Genomic DNA, 26032 nt, shown 5'->3' with positions numbered 1-26032 from the left:
CTATTTCCCCTATGTTATTTGCCAGAGTTGTTGTTAGCACAAATGGGTTAATTTTCTTCATATGTCCCTGAGCCTTCTCATTAAACCTAATTATGACACCACCTTTTCTCTGAACTTGTTCATCTTCCTCACTTTCAGAGCTCTCTCCACTGTCATTTCTTATTCTTTTATTCCCTTTGTCTCGGTTTTCATTCATCCGTCTCCTCACTATCTCCTCATTCCCTTTATTTCTCCCTTCACAAGAATCCATCTCTCCCCAGCCGCCTACCTCTGATCCCAAATCCCTATCCCGCTCCTTCTCCACTCTTTCCCTCAACCCCCCCTCATCTTGTCCGCCATTACTGGACCCACACAACCCCCTCCCAGCAATTCCCGTTCCTTCTCTACTTTCTTTCCCTCAATCCCCCCCCCATCTTGTCTGCCATTACCAGACCCACACGACCCCCTGCCAGCAATTCCTGTTCCTTCCTCACTCTCTTTCCCTCAACAAGTTCCAAACCACATTCACGCATCAAGGCCCAGCAATTCAGCCCCGTTCCCCCTGTACACAGGTGATCTCCATTTAACTAATTATGTGCCGTCTAAAACCAATTGCCTGCACCAGGGTTGATTTGGTGTGTCATATTAAAGGGGAGGGGGTGAATACTTATGCAATCAATTACTTTGTGTTTTATATTTGTAAATAATTTTTAATATCACTCTGTAGAGATCTGTTTTCACTTTGACACTAAAGAATTTGTTTCTGTTGATCGGTGTCAAAAAAAAAACAAATTAAATCCACTCTGATTCAATGTTGCAAAACAATAAAACATGAACACTTCCCAAAATGGTAAATACTTTTCATAGGCGCTGTATGGATTTGCAGACAAAGGAGATGACACCTGTTCAGGCCACAAGAAAACACTTTATTAGAACCAGCACGAATACAATACAGAAAGCGAAAACAAATGTCTATACTGTACCAATAGCAGTACAGAAATCAAAATACTTATCACCCTCTAAATGAGCTGATCTGTGGAATGCCGACAGACTTTCACACAACTTGTCTTCTGTCTCACTCTCACTAACTCAAACACAACATACTGTTCCCTCTCTGAGTACTAGCCAGCAGCAATGATCTAGCCTAGGACAAAACTCACTCTTCTTGTACCAAGACAGTGCTCCTTTTATACCCTTCAAAAGCCCTTCCACTTCTCGTTTTTCATGCATTTGGTATCTGTACCTGCACAATGACCTTGCCTTTCCCAGAAAAAAATATCTTTTTCACCACTTTCTACTATTATGGCTGCAGATTTGACCTTCCTTGACTCTCTCAAAATATTGTTGTGAACGGGTTCCCTTGTATTTTCCAAAATAATTCTTCTCCAAGTTAACAGCACTTCGTCTGACAGACTTCCAGTTTATTTCGGCATATACCAAGGAGGAATCGTATTAAACTTTTTCCTTACCAAGGGCAGGATTGAATGTATGATGTTTCGATATTTAGATGTTTCCAGAGGGATAGGGAGGGAGGTAGAAGAGGTGAGGAATGACTTTGCTCATCAGGGATAGTATAACACCTCCAGAAAGATAGATAGATAGACAGATAGACACTTTATTGATCCCAAAGGAAATTACAGTGTCACAATAGCATTACAAGTGCACAGATAGACAATATTAGAAGAGAAGTTGAAACAATAAAGAAGTAAGTTACCACAAACAGTCTAACAGGAGGGGAGAGGGTCATCACTTCCCCGGGTATAGGTTAACTCATTATAGAGCCAAATGGCTGAGGGTAAGAATGACCTCATATAGCGCTCTTTGGAGCAGTGCAGTTGTCTTGTCTATTACTAAAAGTGCTCCTCTGTTCAGCCAAGGTGACATGCAGAGGGTGAGAAACACTGTTTGGAATTACCAAGAATTTCCATAGGGTCCTTTGTTCTACCAGAGTCTCCAGTGTGTCCAGTTTGAATCCTATGACAGAGCCAGCCTTTCTAATCAGTTTATTGAGCCTGTTGGCATCACCCGTGTTGATGCCATTGCCCCAGCATGCCACCACATAGACTGTACTGGTGAAAACAGACTGGTAGAACATGCGAAGGAGAGGCCTGCATACTCCAAAGGACCTCAGGAAGTACAGGCGACTCTGGCCCTTCTTGTACACAGCCTCTGTGTTGGTGCTCCACTCAAGTCTGTCATCCAGGTGTACCCCCAGGTACTTGTAGGCCCTCACCATCAATAGTAACAGAAAGCAATGCAGGCTTACTCTTCCTAAAGTCCATCACCATCTCCTTTGTCTTACCCATGTTGAGCTGCAGATGATTCAGCTTGCACCATTTATAGACAATAGACAATAGGTGCAGGAGTAGGCCATTCGGCCCTTCGAGCCAGCACCACCATTCGCTGATATCATGGCTGATCATCCACAATCAGTACCCTGTTCCTGCCTTCTCCCCATATCCCTTGACTCCGCTATCTTTAAGAGCTCTATCTAACTCTTTCTTGAAAGCATCCAGAGAACTGGCCTCCACTACCCTCTGAGGCAGAGCATTCCACAGAACCACAACTCTCTGGGTGAAAAAGTTTTTCCTCAACTCCGTTCTAAATGGTCTACCTCTTATTCTCAAATTGTGGCCTCTGGTTCTGGACTCCCCCAACATCTGGAACATGTTTCCTGCCTCTAGCGTGTCCAATCCCTTAATTATCTTATATGTTTCAATCAGATCCCTTCTCATCCTTCTAAATTCCAGTGTATACAACCCCAGTCGCTCCAATCTTTCAACATATGACAGTCCCGCCATCCCAGGAATTAACCTCGTGAACCTACGCTGCACTCCCTCAATAGCAAGAATGTCCTTCCTCAAATTTGGAGATCAAAATCGCACACAATACTCCAGATGTGGTCTCACCAGGGTCTTGTACAACTGAAGAAGGACTTCTTTGCTCCTATACTGAACTCCCCTTGTTATGAAGGCCAACAAGCCATTAGCTTTCTTCACTGCCTGCTGTACTTGCATGCTTACGTTCAGTGACTGCATGCTTACGTTCAGTGACTAAGTCTTACTTTCTTGGATGAAGTCCTCCACCAGGGACCTGTATTTATCCTCCCATTCTCCCTTTATACACCCAACTATTGTTGAGCCATCAGAGAATTTCTGCGGAAGACATGACTCAGTGTTGTATTTAAAGTCTGATGTATACAGGGTAAACAGGAAGGGAGCCAATGCAGTCCCCTTTCAGGCCCCAGTGTTGCTTATAGCCATGTCTGATACACAGTGCTGAAGTTGCACAAACTGTGGTCTGCCAGTCAAGTAGTCCATTATCCAGGATACAATGGGAGTGCCAAACTACACTGAATGGAGCTTTACCCCAGCAATGAGGGCTGTACGGTATTGAAGGCACTTAAGAAATCAAAAAACATGATCCTCACAGTGGTGCTCTGCTTATCCAAATGAGAGTAGGCTCTGTTCAGCAGGTAGATGACAGCATCGTCAACTCCAATGTGCTCCTGGTAGGCAAACTGCAGGGGTTGGAGATGAACCAGGACCAGCCTCTCCAGGGTCTTCATGATGTGTGAGGTCAGGGCTACTAGACGGTAGTCATCCAAGACTTTCGGTGGCCCCTCTTGGGTACTGGGAGCAGACATGATGTTTTCCACACAGTCGGGACCCTTTCTGGGCTGAGACTTAAACTGCAAATACACTGGAAAACTCCACACAGCTGGTCAGCACACTCCTCCAGGACCTGTGGTGGCCAGTGCGATCATGTTTGCTGTTGTGTGCTGGGGCAGCAGACACCAACAGAATCAACAAACTCATTCGTAAGGCCAGTGATGTTGTGGGGATGGAACTGGACTCTCTGACGGTGGTGTCTGAAAAGAGGATGCTGTCCAAGTTGCATGCCATCTTGGACAATGTCTCCCATCCACTACATAATGTACTGGTTGGGCACAGGAGTACATTCAGCCAGAGACTCATTCCACCGAGATGCAACACAGAGCGTCATAGGAAGTCATTCCTGCCTGTGGCCATCAAACTTTACAACTCCTCCCTTGGAGGGTCAGACACCCTGAGCCAATAGGCTGGTCCTGGACTTATTTCATAATTTACTGGCATAATTTACATATTACTATTTAACTATTTATGGTTCTATTACTATTTATTATTTATGGTGCAACTGTAACGAAAACCAATTTCCCCCAGGATCAATAAAGTATAACTGCTTGTTCGTCCATCGTTGACGTCGATGAGGACCTCAACACATTATGATGGTGTCGAGACTAGCGCGTGATTTGGATTTAAGTGAGGGAGAGTTGCGCAGCGTCAGCCTCACTCTCTCTTCCCGATTCCCATCTGGATACCGTGGCAAGACAGAGTCTAGACGGCTGGAGATGGGACTAGGCGCAGTGGATGACCAGGACGTCTTCTGTGTCTTGTCCTGCTCTACACGTTCCACGACGCTTGCAGAGACCGCCTTCTTGACCGTTGGACCTTCCATTGGTCTCGTCCGCTCAATCCACCGGAGTCTGTCTTCACATGCTGGGATAGACAACTCCCTATCTCACCGAGGGTTTGAGACCCATCGGCTACCCTCACCTGGTTTAGCCGGCTTGTCGAAGCCATTGCCCGGGGTGTGGCCACTGTCGCATGCAAACAGCTACGGGGAGCCACAGGTGAGAGCTGAGTGCCAGGTGGGGACCAAAGGTGGACTAACCGCCTTGAAAAGGACGCGACATGTTCCCCCACCAGAGGTGCTACCCCTCCCTGACACCCCATAACTACTACTACTACTACCACACCATCCGATCCCAATGCTTTGCCATGTCTGAGTTTCCCCAGAGCCCTTCTCACCAGCTCCGTTGTGAAGGTGAGTGGTGAGTCAGTGTGGGTGGAAGTCAGAAACAGGAAGGCAGTAATTACTCTACTGGGGGTATTCGATAGACTCCCCCCTAATACAACAGTGACACGGAGGAGCAGATCAGGGAGGCAGATTTTGAAAAGCTGCAAAAATAACAGGGTTGTCGTCATGGGTGACTTCATCTTCTCCAACGTTGATTGGTAGCTCCTTAGTTCAAAAGGTTTAGGTGGGGCAGGATTGTTAGGTGTGTACAGGAAGGATTTCTGACACAGTATGGGACAGAACGACTAAAGGGGAGGCCCTACTGGGTAATGAACCAGGTGAAGTGACTGATCTCTCAGTGGGCACTTCAGAGACAGACCACAACTCCCTGACCTTTAGCTTTGTGTAAGGTTGTTTCGTCTCTTATGTTACTGCGTAGGCTAATTAAAATGGCTTCTTTGTTATGTTAAATGCTAAGAAAGTCTGTAGCTAGACAGTTGCTTGGGTTAATACAGATAGCAGGGTGCTGTTCACCAATTGGTGTTCATGTTATTGTTTTCTCGGGTGATAATGCTGTCTCATATGACTGGGAACGGGGTTTTTTGGGGGGGGGGGTCCCGAGCCGTGAGCTGACAGGATCTGGGTGGTCATCAGGAATTGATTGAGCTCCAACAGTTGCGCATGAAGAACTTGGACTTTGATAAGTCTGGCGCCATTTTTTTCCATTACTTCCTTTTCTGTATTGGATTTATATTAACTTCATAGACTTAGTAATATCTATAAAGTGTACTTGGTAAAACGTACTGGGTGTGCTGGCTGATGATTGATGTTTGGGACTGACTTGGGCGGCAGTGGTACAGCAACGGACCCCGTGGGAAGCGTTGGGCAGGTGCTGGGCGGGATTTCCCCCAGACATATACGAGCCAAGATAGCTGAGCGTTACATTTGCAATGGACAAGGATAAAGACAGACGATATGGGGAAAGGATTTAATTGGGGAAGGGCTACAATGGTATCAATATAAATTGGCCACAGATGTTCTCAAGAAGCACAATGGAAATGTGGAGGGAGCACTTGCATGGGGTCTGGAGGGGTTTGTCCCATCGAGGCAGGGAAAGGATGGTAGTGTGAAGGAACCATGATTAACAAGAGAGTCAAGAGGAGGAAGGATGCACACTTAAATGTGAGAAGCAAAAATCAGATTGGGCTCTTGAGAGTTACAAGGTCACCAGGAAGGAGCTTAAGAATGGATGAGAAAGGGACACAAGAAGTGAGTAGGATTAAGGAAAACCCCAAGGCGTTCTACACATACCATACATGAGGATGACTGGACTGATGGTAGCACCACTCAGGAATGAAAGAGGAAACATATTCCTGGAGGTGGAGGAGGTAAGAGGGATCTTTAATGAATTGTCTGCTTCAGTGTCCACCAGGGAGAGGGGCTTTGACAAACGTGTAGTCAGCACAGAATAGGGCAATGTGCTGGAGTGAGCGTAAGTTAAGAAAGAACCAGTGTTGGAGTTTCTGAAAAGAATTAGGATAGATAAGTCCCCAGGGCCTTACAGTATATACAGCAGGTTACGAAGGGAACTGATTGCTGGGGCATTGACGATGATCTATGCATCCTCACTGGCCTCAGGAATAATATCAGGATTAAAGATGACAAGTGCAGTTTTGTTCTAGAAAGGAAATGGGGATAACCCTGGGAATTACAGACCACTAACAATGGAGAAAGGTGATGGGAAATTTGGGCGAAGATGGGCAGGTGGAATGAAGTGAGAGAAAGGAAAAATGGGAGGAAGAGGAAAAAGGGGGCAGTGTGGTTTGAGAATCTAATATTCAGGCTGATTAGCATCAGAGAGGCAACTATTCTGGTTCTGAACTTATTTCCATCTGGCATAATTTACATATTATTATCTAATTATTTATGGTTTTATATTGCTATATTTATACTCCATTCTTGGTTGGTGCAACTGTAACAAAACTCCATTTCCCTCAGGATCAAACAAGTATGTCTGTCTGTTTGTTAGGCCAGTTCTCAGATGAGAGATAAAGCCAACGTGCTCAAACTCTGGCAACGAAGGGGAAGGGGAAGTGGGCCTTTGACAGGGAGGGGAGGCAACAACAGGTAGTCTGAGAGGAGGTGAGCTCCTTCCACTCTGTCTGAGAGCTGCTGACCATGGGAAGGTTTTTGCTGCTACTCTGAGCGTCACAGAGTGGTACAGCACAGAAATTGGGCCCTCAGGCCTATCATGTCCATGCCAACCATTGTACTAATCTATAGTCACCTCACTTACCTGCATGGGCCTGTGGCCTTCCGTTAACAAGTGGGTTACAACACAGAAGCAGGCCATTCAGCTGGAACAACAGCTGGCCTTGGAAATCTTTCCTCACCATAAGGGTGGGGCGGACTCATTGGGCTGGAAAGGCCTGCAATCAAGCTGTAAAAGTTATTTACCTGTTTCTCTGTGAAGGCCACAACGCAACCTGCATCCACCACGTTCCAGATTCAGGATGAGCTGGAGTCAGTGAACATGTTGAAGATTATCAAGGGAGTTTTAAGAAGATCTTTCAAAACACAGATGCACCATCTTCTCCTCGGTATTCCATTGTGACAGAGTACAGAACTGTTCAATGATCCAAAGTTGAACTTGACCGAGTGGAATTATCACGTTGGTGCTAGGAAAGGATGACGATGTTGGTTCTGTTACCCTGCCAGTGGTATTGGCGGATTTTGCGACGGCAGTACTGATGGGATCTTTCCATTCCCTGCTGGAGGTGATCTAAGACTAGTTTAGATAGATCAATAGATATACTTTATTGATCCCGAGGGAAACTGGGTTTCGTTACAACCGCACCAACCAAGGATAGAGCATAAATATAACAATACAAAAATCACAAACAATCAAACAACAAAATGCCAACTATACCAGATGGAAAATAAGTCCAGGACCAGCCTATTGGCTCAGGGTGTCTGACCCTCCACTGGAGGAGCTGCAAGTTCGATGGCCACAGGCAGGAACGACCTCCCATGCTGCCCAGTGTTGTATCTCGGTGGAATATGGCTGAAGTCCAACAGTAAAAAGTTCAAACAACAGGAATTCTGCAGATGCTGGAACATCAAAGTTGCTGGTGAACACAACAGGCCAGGCGGCATCTCTAGGAAGAGGTACAGTCGACGTTTCAGGCCGAGACCCTTCGTCAGGACACGTTGTCAGTAAAAGGTTCAATATCTGGTCTACAAACACGTTCCTTGATCGTAATATGACCCGGATTGCATTTTATTATTATCGTGTGTGCTGGCATGGAGTGAGACAGCTGTGGAGGCCAAGCCATTGGATATATTTAAAGCAGAGATTGAAAGGTTCCTGATTAGTAAATGCAATAAAAGGTTACGGGGAGAATGGAGTTGAGAGGGAAAATGAATCAGCCATGAACAGCAGAGCAGACTCAAAGGGCTGAATGACTTAATTCTGCTCCTATGTCTAATGGTCTGATGGAAGTAATTTGTTCGCCTGTCATCCAAGTAGATCACACCATACATCCAGGTGACAAACAGAATACGGAATGCAGAAGATAGGATCGCAGATACAGGAAGTGCAGAGCAGGTAAGCACGATGTGAGATTAAGAGTTCATCTTTATTGCATGAGAGTCTGATTCCAGCAAGATACGAGCCGCCCTTGAACCTTGCGTTCTCAAACTTTTTTATCTTCTTCCCAAAGGGAGAAGAGAATGACCAGGGTGGGAGAGTCATTAATTACGCTGGCTGCTCCGCGGAGACAGCGCGAAGTGTCGGCCGAGTCCATAGAGGGGAGGCTGGTTTGTGTGATGGACAGATATCCATTTACAACTCTCTGAAATTGCTTGTGGTCATGGGCAGAGCACTTGCCACACCAAGTTGTGACGCATCTTGATGGGATGCTTTCTATGGTGCACCTATAAAAATTGGTGAGGGTCTTCGGGGGCATGAAAAGCTTCTTTAAACCCTCTGAGGAGCTGTTGTGCGTCCTTGACTGTAGCGTCCATAGGGCTGGCCCAGCATAAATTGTTAGTGATCGGGAAGGTTCAGAAGAGATGCAGACAGTGGGCCTCAAAGGCATCCAACATCACATGAACACCATGCCTATTATCTAAGCAACACACACAACATGCTGGAGGAACTCATCAGGCCAGGCAGCATCTATAGAAAAGAGTACAGTCGCCGTTTCGGGCCGAGACCCTTCAGGACTGACAACAATCGGACGGGACACGACGTTGGCTTTGCCCTCATCAAACAACAGGAATTCTGCAGATGCTGGAAATTCAAGCAACACACATCAAAGTTGCTGGTGAATGCAGCAGGCCAAGCAGCATCTATAGGAAGAGGCGCAGTCGACGTTTCAGGCCGAGACCCTTCGTCAGGACTAACTGAAGGAAGAGTGAGAAGAGTTGCCCTCATCAAGATGGTCGCCGCCTCCTGCGCCTGCGCACTCCTCAACAGGCCGGTCGCCCCCGCAATCCGCGCGCATGCGCCTTCCGGGAAGCCGCGAGTGGCCGCCAAAGACGAAGCGCGACGTGGCGCGGGAGGTCACGTGGGGGTCGTGCTGAAGCTCCGCCCCCCCTCCCCGGGTAGAGTCGCGACCGAGGCAATGGGTGAGTGTGAGGAGAGGGACTGAGGGACTGAGGGAGGCATTGTGTAGGAGGCTCGGGGTCTGGGCCGCTCCGAGTGCCCGGGCTGAGGGGGTTGAGCGAACCGGTAACAGGGCTGAACCAGACGTGAGGGGTGGGGGGTTAAATAAGGGGCGACAAATGATAAACATAATTTATAATGTCAGCACGTCAGGTGGGGAATAAATAGTCGCCGTTTCAGGCCGAGACCCTTCATCAGGAAGGGGTGAAATCCGGAATAAGAAGGTGGGGGGAGGGGAAGGAGGCAGGTAATAGGTGAGACTAACTTCTCCCTACAATGACCACCTCATTAACGCTGCTTCCTGCGCCCAGGCTGAGTTCTCCAGTGTCATCACTTTTGACGCCAACTTCCATCCTGCAGTCAAATTTACTTGATCCATCTCTGACACTTCCTCCATAAATTCTGTAGATACTGGAGCACACAAAATACTGATGGAATTCAACAGATCAGGCAGCATCAATGGAGGGGGACGGACAGTTGATGGTTCAGGCTGAGACCCTTCGTCAGGGCTGGAAAGGAGGGGAGCAGAAACCAGAATGAAAGGGTAGGGGGTGGGATAGGTCTCTAAACCCTCACTCGATCTCCCTGTCTCCGTCTCTGGAGGCAGACTATCCACTGACATCTTTTGCAAACCTACTGACTCTCACAGATAAGCTATACCTTCCACTGCCATCGACGCTGCACTCACCTGTGCTCCTCCATCTGCCATTACCTCACCTTCCTGTCGCCATAAAAGGGAAAGGGATGACCTTGTCCGTATCTACCACTCCACAAGCCTCTGTACCCAGCATGCCATTCTCCAAAATTTCCACCATCTCCAACAGGGTCCTACCAATAAGCACATCTTTCTCTTCCTGACCCCACCCTTCCGCGTTCCATGGGGATGGGTGACTGCTTTGCCCGCTCATCCCTCTCCTTGGTTCCCGGTACTCATCCCTGCAAGCATGACAACTTCTACAGCTGCCTCTACGTCTCCTTCCCCACCACCATTCAGGCCCCAAACGGTCCTTACAGGTGAGGTGACACCTCTTGGGCCTGCTGGGTTCATCTATTTGATGTGGCCTCATCTACACCCGGTGCAGATCGGGGGGACTGCTCTGGTGAGCACCTTGGCCCTTTTTGTTTGTACGTGGCCTCCTCTACCAACACACTGAGGCCACTCAGGTTGGAGGAGCAACAATTCAGGTGGTAGCCTTCAACCTGTTAGCATTAACATTGATTTCTCTAACTTCCAGTAATTTCTCACCCCCTCCTTCTTTCTTATTCCATTCCCCTTTCTAGTTCACCTCTCATCCTTTTTCTCACCTGCCAAACACCTTCCTCTAGTTTTCCTCCTCCCCTTTCTTCCAAGGTTCGTTGTCCTATTAGATTTCTTCAGCCGTCAATTCTTCTGTCTATCCACTTACTTCAATCCACAGCCCTACCCTCACGCCTTATCCCTTACCTGCTAGCTTGTACTCCTCCCCCCCGTCCTCCCCCCTCTTTCCACCTTATCCCTGGCTTCTGCCCCCTTCCTTTCCTGTCCTGACGGAAGGTCTCGGCCTGAAAAGTTGACTGTTTATTTCCCTCCGTTGATGCTGCCTGACCTGCTGAGTCCCCCCCCCCCCCACCAGCATTTCATGGGCAGGAAGAAGTGAAGCAGAGTGAGGTCAAGTTAGTGAGGGCCAGACTTGGAACTTGCAGGTTGAAGGAGACCAGAGCCATGAATTGGGGTGGGTGGAGGGTGATGAAAACACGAAGAGGTAGGGAGCAGTGGAGCCATGATCTCACTGAACAAGGCAGACACGAGGGCAGATTCTGGAATCAGGAGTAACAAGGACGATCATATCTGTATTTCTCACTGCCTTGGTAAAGCGGTCAGCATAACCAGAGATCCTACGTCAGACATCTCTCTTCTCTCTCCCCGGACTGGCAGAAGGTACAAAAGCCTGAGAGCACACACCAACAAGACAGCCACATTCCCACTGTTAGAACAGTATTGAAAAGTTCCCTAGTACAATAAAATAGATTCTTAGCACTCCCTGATGAATGGTCTCGACGCACAAAATGCTGGAGGAACTCAGCAAGTCAGGCAGCGTCAATGGAAAGGAATAAACAGTCAGCGCTGAAAAACAGTACAGCAAAGATTCTCTAGCTGCTGGAAATGCAGAGCAACGCAGACAAAATGCTGAAGCAACTCGGCAAGTCATTTCTAAATAGTATTGTTACTGTAACTGTTTACTATCCAAATACCAAATGTGTACATCAGGTCTGTGAGGATTCAAAATGTATCATCTTCTGTCATGTTTTCTCACAACTGTCTAGCTGGTGCCAAGCCTGCGTGAGACGTTTCCTGTGAAAACATCTCCCTGCTCTCGGCTTGTAAGAAAAATCATTTGCTGCTTCGCTCGGCAGTGAAGATAATCATTGCGTACATCTTTGTTAAGCGTGGAGTTTGAAGATCTGAGGAGCCGCACTGCATGCCGAGTGCTGGCGAAAGTTTTGCGTGTCCCACCTCAGGCACACCACCCCTGATAGGACGCAGTGCCGCAAAGATTTCCCTCGCTGGCACTTTCCAAACCCACCACGCCCACCAGCTGGAAGGAGAAGGGTAGCAGAAGCTCAGGGAACATGGCAACCTGAAAGTGGCTCTTCAAGTCACACACTCTGAAATGCACTCAGTGGCCACTTTATTAGGGACAGCAGTACACCTGCTCATTAATGCAAATATCTAATCAGCAGAAGAGCATACAGACATAGTCAAGAGGTTCAGCTGTTTATAAGACCAAACATCAGAATGGGGAAGAAATGTGATCTAGGTGATTTTGACCATAGAACCATAGAACCTACAGCACAGAAACAGGCCCTTTGGCCCTTCTTGGCTGTGCCGAACCATTTTCTGCCTAGTCCCACTGACCTGCACACGGACCATATCCCTCCATACACCTCCCATCCACGTACCTGTCCAATTTATTCTTAAATGTTAAAAAAGAACCCGCATTTACCACCTCGTCTGGCAGCTCATTCCATCCTCCCACCACTCTCTGTGTGAAGAAGCCCTCCCTAATGTTCCCTTTAAACTTTTCCCCCCTCACCCTTAACCCATGTCCCCTGTTTTTTTTCTCCCCTTGCCTCAGTGGAAAAAGGCTGCTTGCATTCACTCTATCTATACCCATCATAATTTTATATACCTCTATCAAATCTCCCCTCATTCTTCTACGCTCCAGGGAATGAAGTCCTAACCTATTCAACCTTTCTCTGTAACTGAGTTTCTCAAGTCCTGGCAACATCCTTGTAAACCTTCTCTGCACTCTTTCAACCTTATTTGGTTGATCCTTCCTGTAATTTGGTGACCAAAACTGAACACAATACTCCAGATTCGGCCTCACCAATGCCTTATACAACCTCATCATAACATTCCAGCTCTTATACTCAATACTTCGATTAATAAAGGCCAATGTACCAAAAGCTCTCTTTACGACCCTATCTACCTGTGACGACACTTTTAGGGAATTTTGTATCTGTATTTTGTATTTGTATCTGTATTCCCAGTTCCCTCTGTTCCACTGCACTCCTCAGTGCCTTACCATTAACCCTGTATGTTCTACGTTGGTTTGTCCTTCCAACATGCAATACCTCACACTTGTCAGTATTAAACTCCATCTGCCATTTTTCAACCCATTTTTCCAGCTGGTCCAAGTCCCTCTGCAAGCTCTGAAAACCTTCCTCAGTGTCTACTACACCCCCAATCTTTGTATCATCAGCAAACTTGCTGATCCAATTTACCACATTATCATCCAGATCATTGATATAGATGACAAATAACAATGGACCCAGCACTGATCCCTGTGGCACACCACTAGTCACAGGCCTCCACTCAGAGAAGCAATTCTCTACTACCACTCTTTGGCTTCTTCCATCGAGCCAATGTCTAATCCAATTTACCACCTCTCCATGTATACCTAGCAACTGAATTTTCCTAACTAACCTCCCATGCGGGACCTTGTCAAAGGCCTTTCTGAAGTCCATGCAGACAACATCCACTGCCTTCCCTTCATCCACTTTCCTGGTAACCTCCTCGAAAAACTCCAACAGATTGGTCAAACATGACCTACCACGCACAAAGCCATGTTGACTCTCCCTAATAAGCCCCTGCCTATCCAAATGCTTGTAGATTCTGTCTCTTAGTACTCCCTCCAATAACTTACCTACTACTGACATTAAACTCACCGGCCTATAATTTCCCGGATTACTTTTCGATCCGTTTTTAAACAACGGAACAACATGAGCCACTCTCCAATCCTCTGGCACTTCACCCATAGACAGCGACATTTTAAATATTTCTGCTAGGGCCCTCGCAATTTCAACACTAGTCTCCTTCAAGGTCCGAGGGAACACTCTGTCAGGTCCTGGGGATTTATCCACTTTAATTTTCCTCAAGACAGCAAGCACCTCCTCCTTTTCGATCTGTACAGTTTCCATGGTCTCACTACTTGATTCCCTCAATTCCATAGATTTCATGCCAGCTTCCTTAGTAAATACAGATGCAAAAAACCTATTTAAGATCTCCCCCATTTCCTTTGGTTCCGCACAAAGCTGACCACTCTGATCTTCAAGAGGACCAATTTTATCCCTTACAATCCTTTTGCTCTTAATATACTTGTAAAAGCTCTTTGGATTATCCTTCACTTTGACTGCCAAGGCAACCTCATGTCTTCTTTTAGCCCTCCTGATTTCTTTCTTAAGTACCTGATTTACCCCCTGTTTCCTATACATTTCATACAACTCCCTCTTCTTCTTTATCAGAGTTGCAATATCCCTTGAGAACCAAGGTTCCTTATTCCTATTCAATTTGCCTTTAATCCTGACAGGAACATACAAACTCTGCACTCTCAAAATTTCCCCTTTGAAGGCTTCCCACCTACCAATCACATCTTTGCCAGAGAACAACCTGTCCCAATCCACGCTTTTTAGATCCTTTCTCATTTCTTCAAATTTGGCCTTCTTCCAGTTCAGAACCTCAACCCTAGGACCAGATCTATCCTTGTCCATGATCAAATTGAAACTAATGGTGTTATGATCACTGGAACCAAAGTGCTCTCCTACACAGACTTCTGTCACTTGCCCTAATTCGTTTCCTAACAGGAGATCCAATATTGCATCCCCTCTAGTTGGTCCCTCTATATATTGATTTAGAAAACTTTCCTGAACACATTTTACAAACTCTAAACCATCTAGACCCCTAACAGTATGGGAGTCCCAATCAATGTATGGAAAATTAAAATCCCCTACCACCACAACTTTATGTTTCCTGCAGTTGCCTGCTATCTCTCTGCAGATTTTCTCTTCCAAGTCTCGTTGACTATTGGGTGGTCTGTAATACAATCCCACTAATGTGGCCATACCATCGGATGATTGTAAATCTAGTCAGCTCCATCTTGGGTACTAACCTACAAAGTACCCTGGACATCTTCAGGGAGCGGTGTCTCAGAAAGGCAACGTCCATTATTAAGGACCTCCAGCACCCAGGGCATGCCCTTTTCTCACTGTTACCATCAGGTAGGAGATACAGAAGCCTGAAGGCACACACTCAGCGATTCAGGAACAACTTCTTCCCCTCTGCCATCTGATTCCTAAATGGACATTGAATCCTGGAACGCTACCTCACTTTTTTTTTAGTGTTGGCATATGGCCAAGTGGTTAAGGTGTTCGTCTGGTGATTTGAAGGTCACGAGTTCGGACGAGGCAGCGTGTTGTGTCCTTGAGCAAGGCACTTAACCACACATTACTCTGTGATGACACCGGTGCCAAGCTGTATGGGTCCTAATGCCCTTCCCTTGGACAACATCGGTGTCGTGGAGAGGGGAGACTTGCAGCATGGATAACTGCCGGTCTTCCATACAACCTTGCCCAGGCCTGCGCCCTGGAAACCTTCCAATGCGCAAATCCATGGTCTCATGAGACTAGCGGATGCCTATGAACCTCACTTTTTTAATATACAGTATTTCTGTTTTTTGCACATTTTTAAAAAGATCTATTTGGTATATGTATACTGTAATTGATTTACTTGTTTATTATTATTATTTTACTTAATTTTTCTTCTCCTCTTCTATATTATGTATTGCATTGAACTGCTGCTAAGTTAACAAGTTTCACATCACATGCCGGTGACAATAAACCTGATTCTGGTGCCAAGCGGAGTGGTTTGAATATCTCAGAAACTGAAGGTCTCCTGGAGTTTTCATGCACAACAGTCTCTAGATTGTACAGAGAATGGTGTGGGAAAATGGAAAAAAACTCCAGTGAGTGGCAGTTGTGTGGGTTGTTAGAGAGGTCAGAGGAGAATGGCCAGACTGGTTCCAGTTGACAGGAAGGCGACAGTAACTCAAATAACCACACGGTACAACAGTGGTGTGTAGAAGTGCATCTCTGATTGCACACCGCATTGAACCTTGACATGGGTGGAACACAGCAGCAGAAGACCACAACGTGTTCCATTCCTGTACCTGATAAAGTGGCCACTGAGTGTACGTTATCCTTTCCTTCATTGTTACTGGGTTGAGGTCCCGGAACTGCCTCCCCAGCAGCACTGTGGGGACACCTCAAGGACCTTGCCAGATCAAGAAGGCAAGTCATAAGGGCAACTAGGAGTGGGAAATTAAACACTCACAACACTTGTATGAATTAAAAGCAATGTCAAAGACAGTCTTAAATGATTTGAAATTTGTTTTGCAGCAGTAGCCCGATCATAAAGTTTCTATAAACAACAAAAATAGGGTGTACTGTAATGAGGAGTGTCCATGGGCCGTTCAGAAATCTGGTGGTCAAGCTTCCTGAGTTGTTGCGGTGGATCTTGAGGCTCCCATATCTCTTTCCTGACGGTGGTAACAAGAAGAGAGCAATTACCAGGTGGTGAGAGCCTTTAGTGATGGATGCTGCTTTCTTGAGTCACTGCCTCTTGAAGATGATGTTGATGGAGGGGAGGGTTGTGCCTGTGGTGGACCTGACTGAGGCTACAGCCCTCTGCAGCCCCTTGCGATCCTGAGCATTGGAGCCTCCACACCAGGCAGTGATGCCCCCAGTCAGAATGCTCTCCACTGTACGTCCATAGATATTTGTTAGAGTCTTTGCTGACATTCAAAATCTTCAAGTCCTAATGAAATAGAGTTTCTGGCATGCCTTCTTTCTGATTGCATTGATGTGTTGGGTCCGGGTAGATTTTTTGATGTGCAGTCTGGGGTTACCATGGGTTTGCTAACGGTTTTTTCTTTGCTTCCAGCGGTCAGCACTAAGTCCTCGCTTGTGCTGTCATCCCTCCTCACCCTCCTGCTCTTTGCCGGGATGCAGATGTATAGTCGGCAGCTGGCTTCTTCTGAGTGGCTGACCATATTGGGCGGATTCCTGGGGTCGGTCCTCTTCATCTTCTCCCTGACTGTATCCTTTAACCGGACCCCTACTTCCCGTTGGAATTAGTGATGGCGCCGAAATGCCTCAAAGGAATTGAACAGCAGGAATCAGCGTAATCTGGAGCAAACTGCCGGGTCAACTCACAAGTCAGGCAGCAGTTGTGAAGGCAGAGGAACGGTTGATGATTAGGATCAGGAGTAATTTTGTTGTGAGCACAAGTAGGGTGAGGTTACAGGTACACTGAAAAACTTGCAGTAGCATCACAGGCATGTGGGTACAGGGCACATTAGTTCCATGCAAACAGTCTGTGCAAGACAAGATATTAGTGCAAAAAGCACAATCAGAGAGGAGTCCATGCTAGTGCAAGAGGTGGTCTGTTGTGTTCTGTTGCTGGGGTAGTGATTAGGGCTCTGCCGGTTGGTTCATGAACTGAATAATTGTAGGCAAGTAGCTGTTCCTGAACCTATTGATGTGGGACTTCAGGCTTTTATACCTCCTGCCAAGGGGATTAAAAATTGCTTTATTTGTCACACACGTGCGGAATTGCGGAGAAATCAAAAGCCAACAACATGAAGAAAACGTCACAGTAGATACAAGTTCACTGTTGACTTTTATAGTCTTTGTGTTCATTTAGAAGTAAGGTTTCCTGAAGATGAGGTACAAGAATGGTCAGCTTTTGATTTTTCCGCAATTGCAAATTGTGGCTTCACATTTGGCGATGAAAAAGTTAATGCCTTATGTCTAAAATATCATGATTTTCCAGCTGAAAATACTGTAATAGTTAGACAGTTAAATGATTTCAAATTTTCCGTGCAAGAAAAAACTAAATCCAAACTGATTTCAAACTTCGCTCAAATGGTGGCATACTTCAAAATGAACAGTTTTGCGACTTTGCACAGTTGATGGACATTGGGAGAACCTTTCTTGCGTCTAGTGTGGACTGTGAGCGAGGGTTTAGCCTAATGAATCAACTCAAAAACAAGCTGAGAAACCGTTTAGGTGAATGTCATTTCGATATGTTAATGAGAATCAAAAGCTATCAATTGGATGGAAGTTCTATTAGTCTGGATAGAGTTTACAAAGAATGGGTAAATGCCAAAGACAGGAGAGAGAAAAAATAACTGAGTGACTTAAATATGTATGTTATTTTGTTGTTATTCTGTGCAGTTTTATGTCAAATATTTTGTAAACCTACATAAACTGTCCCATGTGTGCATTCAGTGCGCACATACTTTTGTCACAGGAAAAAAATTTGCACAAGATAGGATTTTTGCGCACACTGACTACTAAAAATTAGAGGGAACATTGATCCTAACCCGTACGCCTTTGGAATATGGGAGGGAACTGGAGCACCTTGGGGAAACCCATGCGGTCACAGGGAGAATGTACAGAATCCTTACAGACAGTGGCGGGAATGGAACCCTGATCAGTGACACTGTAAAGTGTTGTGCTAATCACTGTGCTAATCACTATGCTACCACGCCTCCCTATAAAGATGGCCAGGATAAAGAGTTGGGAGGGAAGGAGGTGAAGCAGGGTCTGGTAGGTAATGGGTGGAACCAGTTAGGGAGGAGTGGAATTGGTAGATGATAGGAAAAACTGATAATAAAGGCTCATCACCTTCCCCTCGTCTCACCTGGATCCACTTATCACCTGTTTATATCCATCTCGCTGCTCCTGGATCTCTTCTCCCTACCTTCTCAGTACTGATGCAAGGATTGGACATTTACCTGCTGTCATTTGCCAGTACCCCCTAAGTCCATCAGTCCACCTACTCCCACCTCCCCGCCCCTTCTGGTTCTTCTGTGGATCTGCCTTTCATACCCCATTCCTAAAGGCACATGGTTCTCTGAGAATACAATGTCACAAGTTGATGAAGTTGTTGTTTGGCATTCTAGCCATAATTGGTCAAGGCATTGAGTTGGGACATTTGTACAAGATGTGGTGAAACCGCTGCTGGAGTATTGTATTCAGTTTGGATAGGTAAGATGTCATTAAGCTGGAAAGAGTGCAGAGGTTTATAAGGATGTTTCCAAGACTGGAGGGCCTGTTTATTGGGAGAGGTTGGACAGTCTGGGACTGTATCCCTTGGTGTGTTGGATACTGAGGGGTGAACTTATAGAGGAGGATAAAATCATGAGGGGCAGAGATAGAGTGAATGCACCCAGTCTTTATCTTAGGGTTGAGGAAGTGAGAACTAGAGGGCACAGGTTTAAGATGAGAGGGGAGAGATTTAGTAGGAACCTGAGGGGCAACTTCTTCACCCAGTATATGGGACGAGCTGCTAAAGGAAGTGGTTGAGGGAGGGACATGAACAATATTTAAAAGACACTTGTGGGCCAATTGCAGGCAAATGGGACTGGCTTAGCCCATTGGGACTAGGAATCATGGCTCGCACGGACTAGTTGACCTGAAATGTGTGTTTCCTTGTTCTTAACTGTGATTCTTATTATAAATGCTTAGATGAGGAAGTAGAAGGGTGGGATGGGACATTTGGAAATGACACAAAGTTCGGTGGTGCTATGGATAGTGCGAAAGGCTGTCATAGGTTACAGGGCGTCCTGGGAAGGGATATAGATGGGTTCCACAGCTTGGCAGAGAAGTGGCGGTTGGAGTTCAATCTGGAAGAGAGTGAAATGATGCAGTTTGTAGGATTGAAACTGAAGGCACAGTATAAGATTCATGGCAAAATTCTTAGCATTATGGAGTAACAGAAGGATTTTAGTGTCCAAATCCATACGGTAACTTGTAAAAGTATTCAGCCTCCAAGCCTTTATTCACATAATGAGTATCACAACCAGGGATTTTCATCAAGATAACTGAGAATTTTTATTTGTGAATCAGATGTTTCCTTTTTCAGAGTAGAGTCCAGAAAAGCAAGGAAAATTATAAAGCATGTAAAAACAAAAAACTGAAAACCTGAGATGTCAGCAATTCAAAAGTATTCATTCCCTTTTGCTCAATGCTTAGTTGAACCACCTCTCTCAGCTATTACAGCCAGTAGTCTTTTTGGATAAGTCTCTTTACTAGCTTTGCAAATTGGAGCAAGATTTGCCTATTCCTTCTTGCAAAATTGCTCAAGCTGTACCAGGTTAGTCGGGGAGCGGCAGTGGACAGCAATCTTGAGGTCTTGCCAGAGATGTTCAATCAGGTTAAGGTCAGGATTCTGACCGGGCCACTCAAGGACATTAATTTTCTTCATTTGAGGCCACTCCATGGTTGCTCTGGCAGGGTGCTTTGGGTCGTTATTCTGCTGAAAGTCAAACTTCCTCCCCAGTTTAAGCTTTCTGGCAGAGGAGAGCAGGTTTTTATCCAGGATCTCTCTGTATTTAGCAGCCTTCGTCTTCCCATTAATCCAGTCCCTGCTGCTGAAAAGCATCCCCACAGTGTGGTGCTTCCTCCACCATACTTTACAGTAGGGATGGTGTTACCTTGCTGAAGCATAGTACAAGATTTATGCCAAATGTACCACTTAGTGTTGAGGCCAAAAAGTTCCATTTTAGTCTCATCTTCCGCATCTTTTCAGTATCTTCTAAGTGATGCTTTGCAAAATCTTTGTGAGCAAGGATATTTTTTTTAGCCAAAGCTACTTCCTTGCCTCTCTTCTATAAATGCCCTTTCTGTGCAAGGCCTTGGAGATTGTGGAGCCATGAACTTCATGTCCAGTTGCAGCCACTGGCTTGTGCAGCTCACCCAATGATTTTTGGCGTGTTAGTACAGTAGTTTCTCTTACAAGTGCAATTCTTCTCCGGTGACTAAGTTTAGAGGGGCAGCCTGACCTTGACAGTGTGGCTGTGGTTTCATATTTTTCACGATGGAATGCACTAAGCTCCGAGGAATATTCAGTGCCTTTGAGATGGTCTTGTACCCTTACCCAGATTTGTGCTTCTCCATTATCACTTCCTGGCTTGTTTTGAACGCTCTTTTGAAAATCTACTATATGTTGGACCTTACAGAGAGGGGGGCGGTATTTGTTCTTATGAATTCATTGAAAACAAGTGATCCTCCAATTTTCTACACCAACAAGTTGGGCAAGTCAGTGTGGACATGGTGGAGGATTACAAATACCTGGGGCTACGAATTGACAATAAACTGGACTGGTCAAAGAACACTGAGGCTGTCTACAAGAAGGGTCAGAGCCGTCTCTATTTCCTGAGGAGACTGAGGTCCTTTAACATCTGTCGGACGATGCTGAGGATGTTCTACGAGTCTGTGGTGGCCAGTGCGATCATGTTTGCTGTTGTGTGCTGGGGCAGCAGGCTGAGGGTAGGAGACACCAACAGAATCAACAAACTCATTCATAAGGCCAGTGATGTTGTGGGGATGGAACTGGACTCTCTGACGGTGGTGTCTGAAAAGAGGATGCTGTCCAAGTTGCATGCCATCTTGGACAATGTCTCCCATCCACTACATAATGTACTGGTTGGGCACAGGAGTACATTCAGCCAGAGACTCATTCCACCGAGATGCAACACAGAGCGTCATAGGAAGTCATTCCTGCCTGTGGCCATCAAACTTTACAACTCCTCCCTTGGAGGGTCAGACACCCTGAGCCAATAGGCTGGTCCTGGACTTATTTACTGGCGTAATTTACATATTATTATTTAATTATTTATAGTTTTCTATTGCTATATTTATACTCTATTCTTGGTTGGTGCAACTGTAACAAAACCCAATTTCCCTCGGGATCAGTAAAGTATGACTATGACTAAGTTGGTAAGGTGATATACAGTATTGCACCTGAGGAAAGTTAGCATAGGATTCACAAACAAAATGAATGCCTTTCCAGCCTCTCAATTTTGGTTTTTAATTTTTAGTAAGTTGTTGACAGGTTTTCTTATGACTTGATATGATACAAAATGTGTGTAGATGAATTCAAAAATCCTACTGCAATATATTTTAAATTTAGAAAATGAGACAGTAAAGTAGGTGTGGGGCTGAATACATTTTCAAGGCACTGTATATCCCTTGAAGTTGCTGTGCAAGTTGATAGGGTTGTTAAGAAGACGTTTAGTGTGTTTGCCTTCATTAGCCAGGGGATTGAGTTCAAGAGCCGGGAGGTAATGTTGCAGCTCCATAAATCTCTGATTAGATCACATCTGGAGTATTGTGTTCATTTCTGGTTGCCACATGATAGGCAGGATATAGAAGCTTTAGAGAAGGTGCAGAGGAAATTTACCCGAATGCTGCCTGGATTAGAGAGCTTGTCTTATGAGAGTTGTGCAAGTGAGGGCATTTCTCTTTGGAGCGATGAAGGTCGAGAGGTGACTTTATAGATGTGTATAAGAATATGAGAGACACAGAGTTGACAGTGAGCACCTTTTTCCCTGGTGGCAATGGCCAATACCAGAGAACATCAGTTTGAGGTGAGTGGAGGGAAGTTTAGGGGGCTGTCAGAAGTAAGTTGTTTTACACAGAGTGGTGTGCGACTGGATCACTTTGCCATGGGGAGGTGGAAGAGGCTGATACAATAGAGACATTAAAGAAACTCTTCGATAGACACATGGATTAAGAAAAATGGAGAGTTTTGGGCTGTGTTGGAGGGAGGGGTGATTGATCAAATAGTATCAACTTGAAGCTGCTCACCCTCTCAACCTCAGATCCGTTGATTTCAATATCATGGGTTGAAGGGCCTGTACTGTTCAATGACTCCGACAGAATCCCCACAGAACTGTACTCTGCACTCCTGCCGAATCTCTCTCCCACTTCGTGGATCTACTGTGTCAGCAGGTCACCCACAGCCCACTCTCCACTCACACAGGTTGGCGAGCCTGGCCTGGCGCTGCATTCTCTTGCCTACCCCACTATTGACTGGTGTTCCCATTCACGTCCAGGCAAGGGCAGTGGGTGTTGAGTATTGCAGTGTTCGGAGTGGGTGGGGCGGTACCGTTGCCAGGGTGGGGCATTGTTGAGTGAGTGGGACAATTCGGCACAGCGTACCCTTAACTCCACTGACACAGGCCTTCAACAACTTGGAGAGTGTGGTGTTTGGCAAAGGATTCCAGGCAAAGATATTCCCTGAAAGTAAGTCCCGGTCTCGCGGTTGCTAGTGGAGGGTGTGGGATTGCTACAAGGTACTGCAGGAGAGCTGGTGTCAGACTCTCTCCTTGTACCCTGTGGGCTGAGAGATACCTGTGGGAGTGACCATGGGATGGACAAAGTATTTAAATGGAAGCACGAGGAGTGTGTCAATGTTGAAAGGGGGGGTGGGTTGGTCCTAGGGAGTGTATTGGTATCTAAACATCATCCTGGGTGTCTACGGGGTTCCCTGTGAGAGTGTTGGTATTTACAAGTGGTCTCACGGAGTGTGTCGGTAATTACAGGGGGTCCTGGGAAGCATGTCGGTTTTTACAGGGGGGTTCCGGAGAGCGTGTCAGTATTTACAGGGGGGTCCCGGGGAGCATGTCGGTGTTTACAGGGGGTCTTGGGGAGTGTGTCAGTTTTTACAGAGGATCCCAGGGAGTGTGTCAGTATTTACAGGGGGATCCCGGGGAGCGTGTCAGTATTTACAGGGGGTCCTGGGGGTGTGTCGGTATTTACAGGGGGTCCCAGAAAGCGTGTCGGTATTTACAGGGGGGTCCTGGGGAGCATGTCGGTGTTTACAGGGGGTCTTGGGGAGTGTGTCGGTTTTTACAGAGGATCCCAGCCAGTGTATCGGTATTTACAGGGGGTCCCGGGGAAAGTGTCGGTATTTACAAGTGGTCCTGGGGAGTGTGTTGGTATTTACAGGGGCCTCGGAGTATATCAGTGGGGGTCTTGGAGAGGGTGTTTAGTGTTTACATTTTCTGGAGATCAGTGGTTTACTATGAGCCTTGTTTGCCAGTGCTGCTACCATCCACGAACCTTACTCTGACCTTCTCTTCCCCCCCCCCACTTCAGTCACGCTGTGCCTGCTGTTGTCCCTGTTTGCCTCTGCGTTGATTCACAGGGTCTGCGTCACCACCTGGTAAGTGCATCCGTGTGCTAATCCTCGGTGACAGGAATCATTGGGAGGAGCTGGAGCCTCCCACCTGGTACATTTGCTGAGCTATTACACCAATTGTCTTGATGGATTAACGAGATGGATAGAATTTGACCCTCAGTGTACTCTAACACTAGTATCTTGTACCTTTGTTGGAAAACGACCAGTGATAATAGGGTCCTCCTAACCAACCCTGTTTCAATCACTGTTCTTGTACCAGGAGTGGCAACTGCTCTGAAACGTCAGTCAGATATTCCTTTGGATTGCACAGCACAGGAACAAGTCCTGTGGCCACAATGTCCGTGCCAAACCTGTTTGGAGTTTAATTCCAGCACCGTCTGTGAATGCGTGGGTTTCCTCCCACAGTCCAGAGATGCGCTGGTCATTGTAAATTGTCCTGTGGTTAGGCTAGGGTTAAATAGGTAGGTTGCTGTGCAGTGCGGCATGTTGGGCCTGAAGAGCCTGTTCCATGTTGTATCTACAAATAACCAAATTGATAAACTAATCTTTTCTGCTGACAGAATGTCCATATCCCTGCATTCCCTGTTCACTAATGTGCCTAAGAGCCTCTATCGTAACTCTGCACCACCACCCCAGACACAAAAAGGAACAAGCATTGTCCTGTGCATCTCCTTTCAACTTGCCCTGCTCACCTTAAATCCGTGCCCCAGATGGTGAGGGCCCTTCATGGTGGATGCTAGCTTCTTGAGGCATTGCCTCCTGAGGATGTCCTCGATGGAGGGGAGGGTTGTGCCCCTGATGGAGCTGGCAGTCTACAACCCTCCGCAGCCTCTTGCGACCCTCTGCATTGGAGCCTGCACACCAGGCAGTGATACAACCAGTTAGGATGCTCACCACTGCACATCTGGAGAAACTTGCTGGAATCTTTGGTCACCTGCCAAATCTTCTCAAACTCCTGATGAAGTAGAGCCGCTGGTGCCTTCCTTGTGATAGCATCGATCTGTTGGGCCTAGGGTTCGTACTCTGAGATGATGACCCCTTTCCACTGCGATGCCTCTCCATGAAGACTGGTGTGTGTTCTGACTTCCTCCTTCCGGAGGTACGCACTCAGTTTCTTGGTGGTGCTGATGTAGAGCGAGGTTGTTGCTGCGAGCAGCCAATTTGTCTCACTAGTGTACACCTCCAGAGAGTTGTCTTGAGGTGGGATTGGTGGTGGGGCAGTTGGACCCAACGGCTGCCCCGCACTACTGCAGCCAGCTGAATGGTGGTCTGTGCACCTGCTCCTGTTTCACCCCACCCTCCTTCCGACTCGTGGGATCTTGCAGTGTAAGAAAAAAGACCGCAAGACCGCGGTGATCTGGGGTTGGGAGCGGGGTGGAGCACGGTCAGGATTCGTGGCCCTTGTGGTTGACCTCACTCTCTCTGTCCTTCCCACAGCTTCATCTTTTCCATGTTGGGTCTGTACTACCTGAATCGGCTATCAGCGGCCCTCTACCAGGTGGCCCCCCCACCCCCACTCGTCACCAAAACACCCAAGAAGAAGAAGAACTGAGCCTCCGTCCTGACCTGGTGCTGGGGAGTGGGGACAGGGTGGGGGAGGGAAGGGGGTGCGGGAATACATCGCTCCTTCCAAGACCCTGGTTGGTCCCCGCTGTTAGTGTCCTTGCTGAAATAAAGAACGATTTAATTTGTCTCAGAGAGTTGGTGAGATGCTTAATTGGGGTGGGGTTTGGAGGCCATCCCTGCCACTCACTGGAGATAGAAGGGGTGGGGTCACATTGTCCCCTCCCCTTCCCCCTCTCTCGACCCTCACTTCATCCTCCTTCCTCTCTCTCAATCTCCTGTTCTTGCATCTCTCCCTCCTTCGCTCAGTGAGAGACAGCGAGAGGTGCAGGGATGGTGGGGTCAGGTAGGGAGTGTAGGGGACAAACAATGCTGTAAGGGTTTGGAGGGTGTGTGACAGGGAGAGGGTGGAGCTGTGGGGATGGGGAGCAGGTCTGGATGGGAAGGAGTGTAGATCGAGACAAGGTCAGGACAGAGATGGATGTAGGAGCTGGGGAGGACCATGGGGTGTGGGGAGGAGCTGATAGGGATGGGAGGGTGTTACACAGACAGGGAGGGGTGTAGGATTTGTGGACGGGGGGGTGGGGGTGAGACCACAGAGGGATTGGAACTTGTGGCTGAGAATGTGAAAGTGGAGGTGTTTCACCAGCAGTCGATGTGGATAAGGAGCACTA

At 46.8% G+C, this 26032-nt stretch overlaps 1 protein-coding gene across 2 annotated transcripts; it reads left to right on the top strand.

Moving 5' to 3' along the window:
• Positions 1 to 9295: 9295 nt before the first annotated feature.
• krtcap2 (keratinocyte associated protein 2) lies at positions 9296 to 25454 on the top strand. Of its 2 annotated transcripts, none has more exons than XM_063032703.1 (5): positions 9296 to 9450; positions 16746 to 16900; positions 22834 to 22897; positions 23753 to 23819; positions 25233 to 25454. In XM_063032703.1, exons 1-5 carry the CDS (start codon positions 9447 to 9449, stop codon positions 25345 to 25347), a joined length of 405 nt encoding a protein of 134 aa, XP_062888773.1. In that variant the 5' UTR covers positions 9296 to 9446; the 3' UTR covers positions 25348 to 25454. The 2 variants fall into 2 exon arrangements, with proteins under 2 accessions (XP_062888773.1, XP_062888764.1); XM_063032694.1 differs by lacking the exon at positions 9296 to 9450 and adding an exon at positions 11444 to 11667 and having other exon boundaries at positions 25233 to 25453.
• Positions 25455 to 26032: the final 578 nt, after the last annotated feature.

This window comes from Mobula hypostoma, chromosome 2 (assembly GCF_963921235.1).
Source record: "Mobula hypostoma chromosome 2, sMobHyp1.1, whole genome shotgun sequence".
NCBI classification, from domain to species: Eukaryota; Metazoa; Chordata; class Chondrichthyes; order Myliobatiformes; family Myliobatidae; genus Mobula; species Mobula hypostoma.
This window is presented reverse-complemented; position numbering and strand designations above follow the sequence as displayed.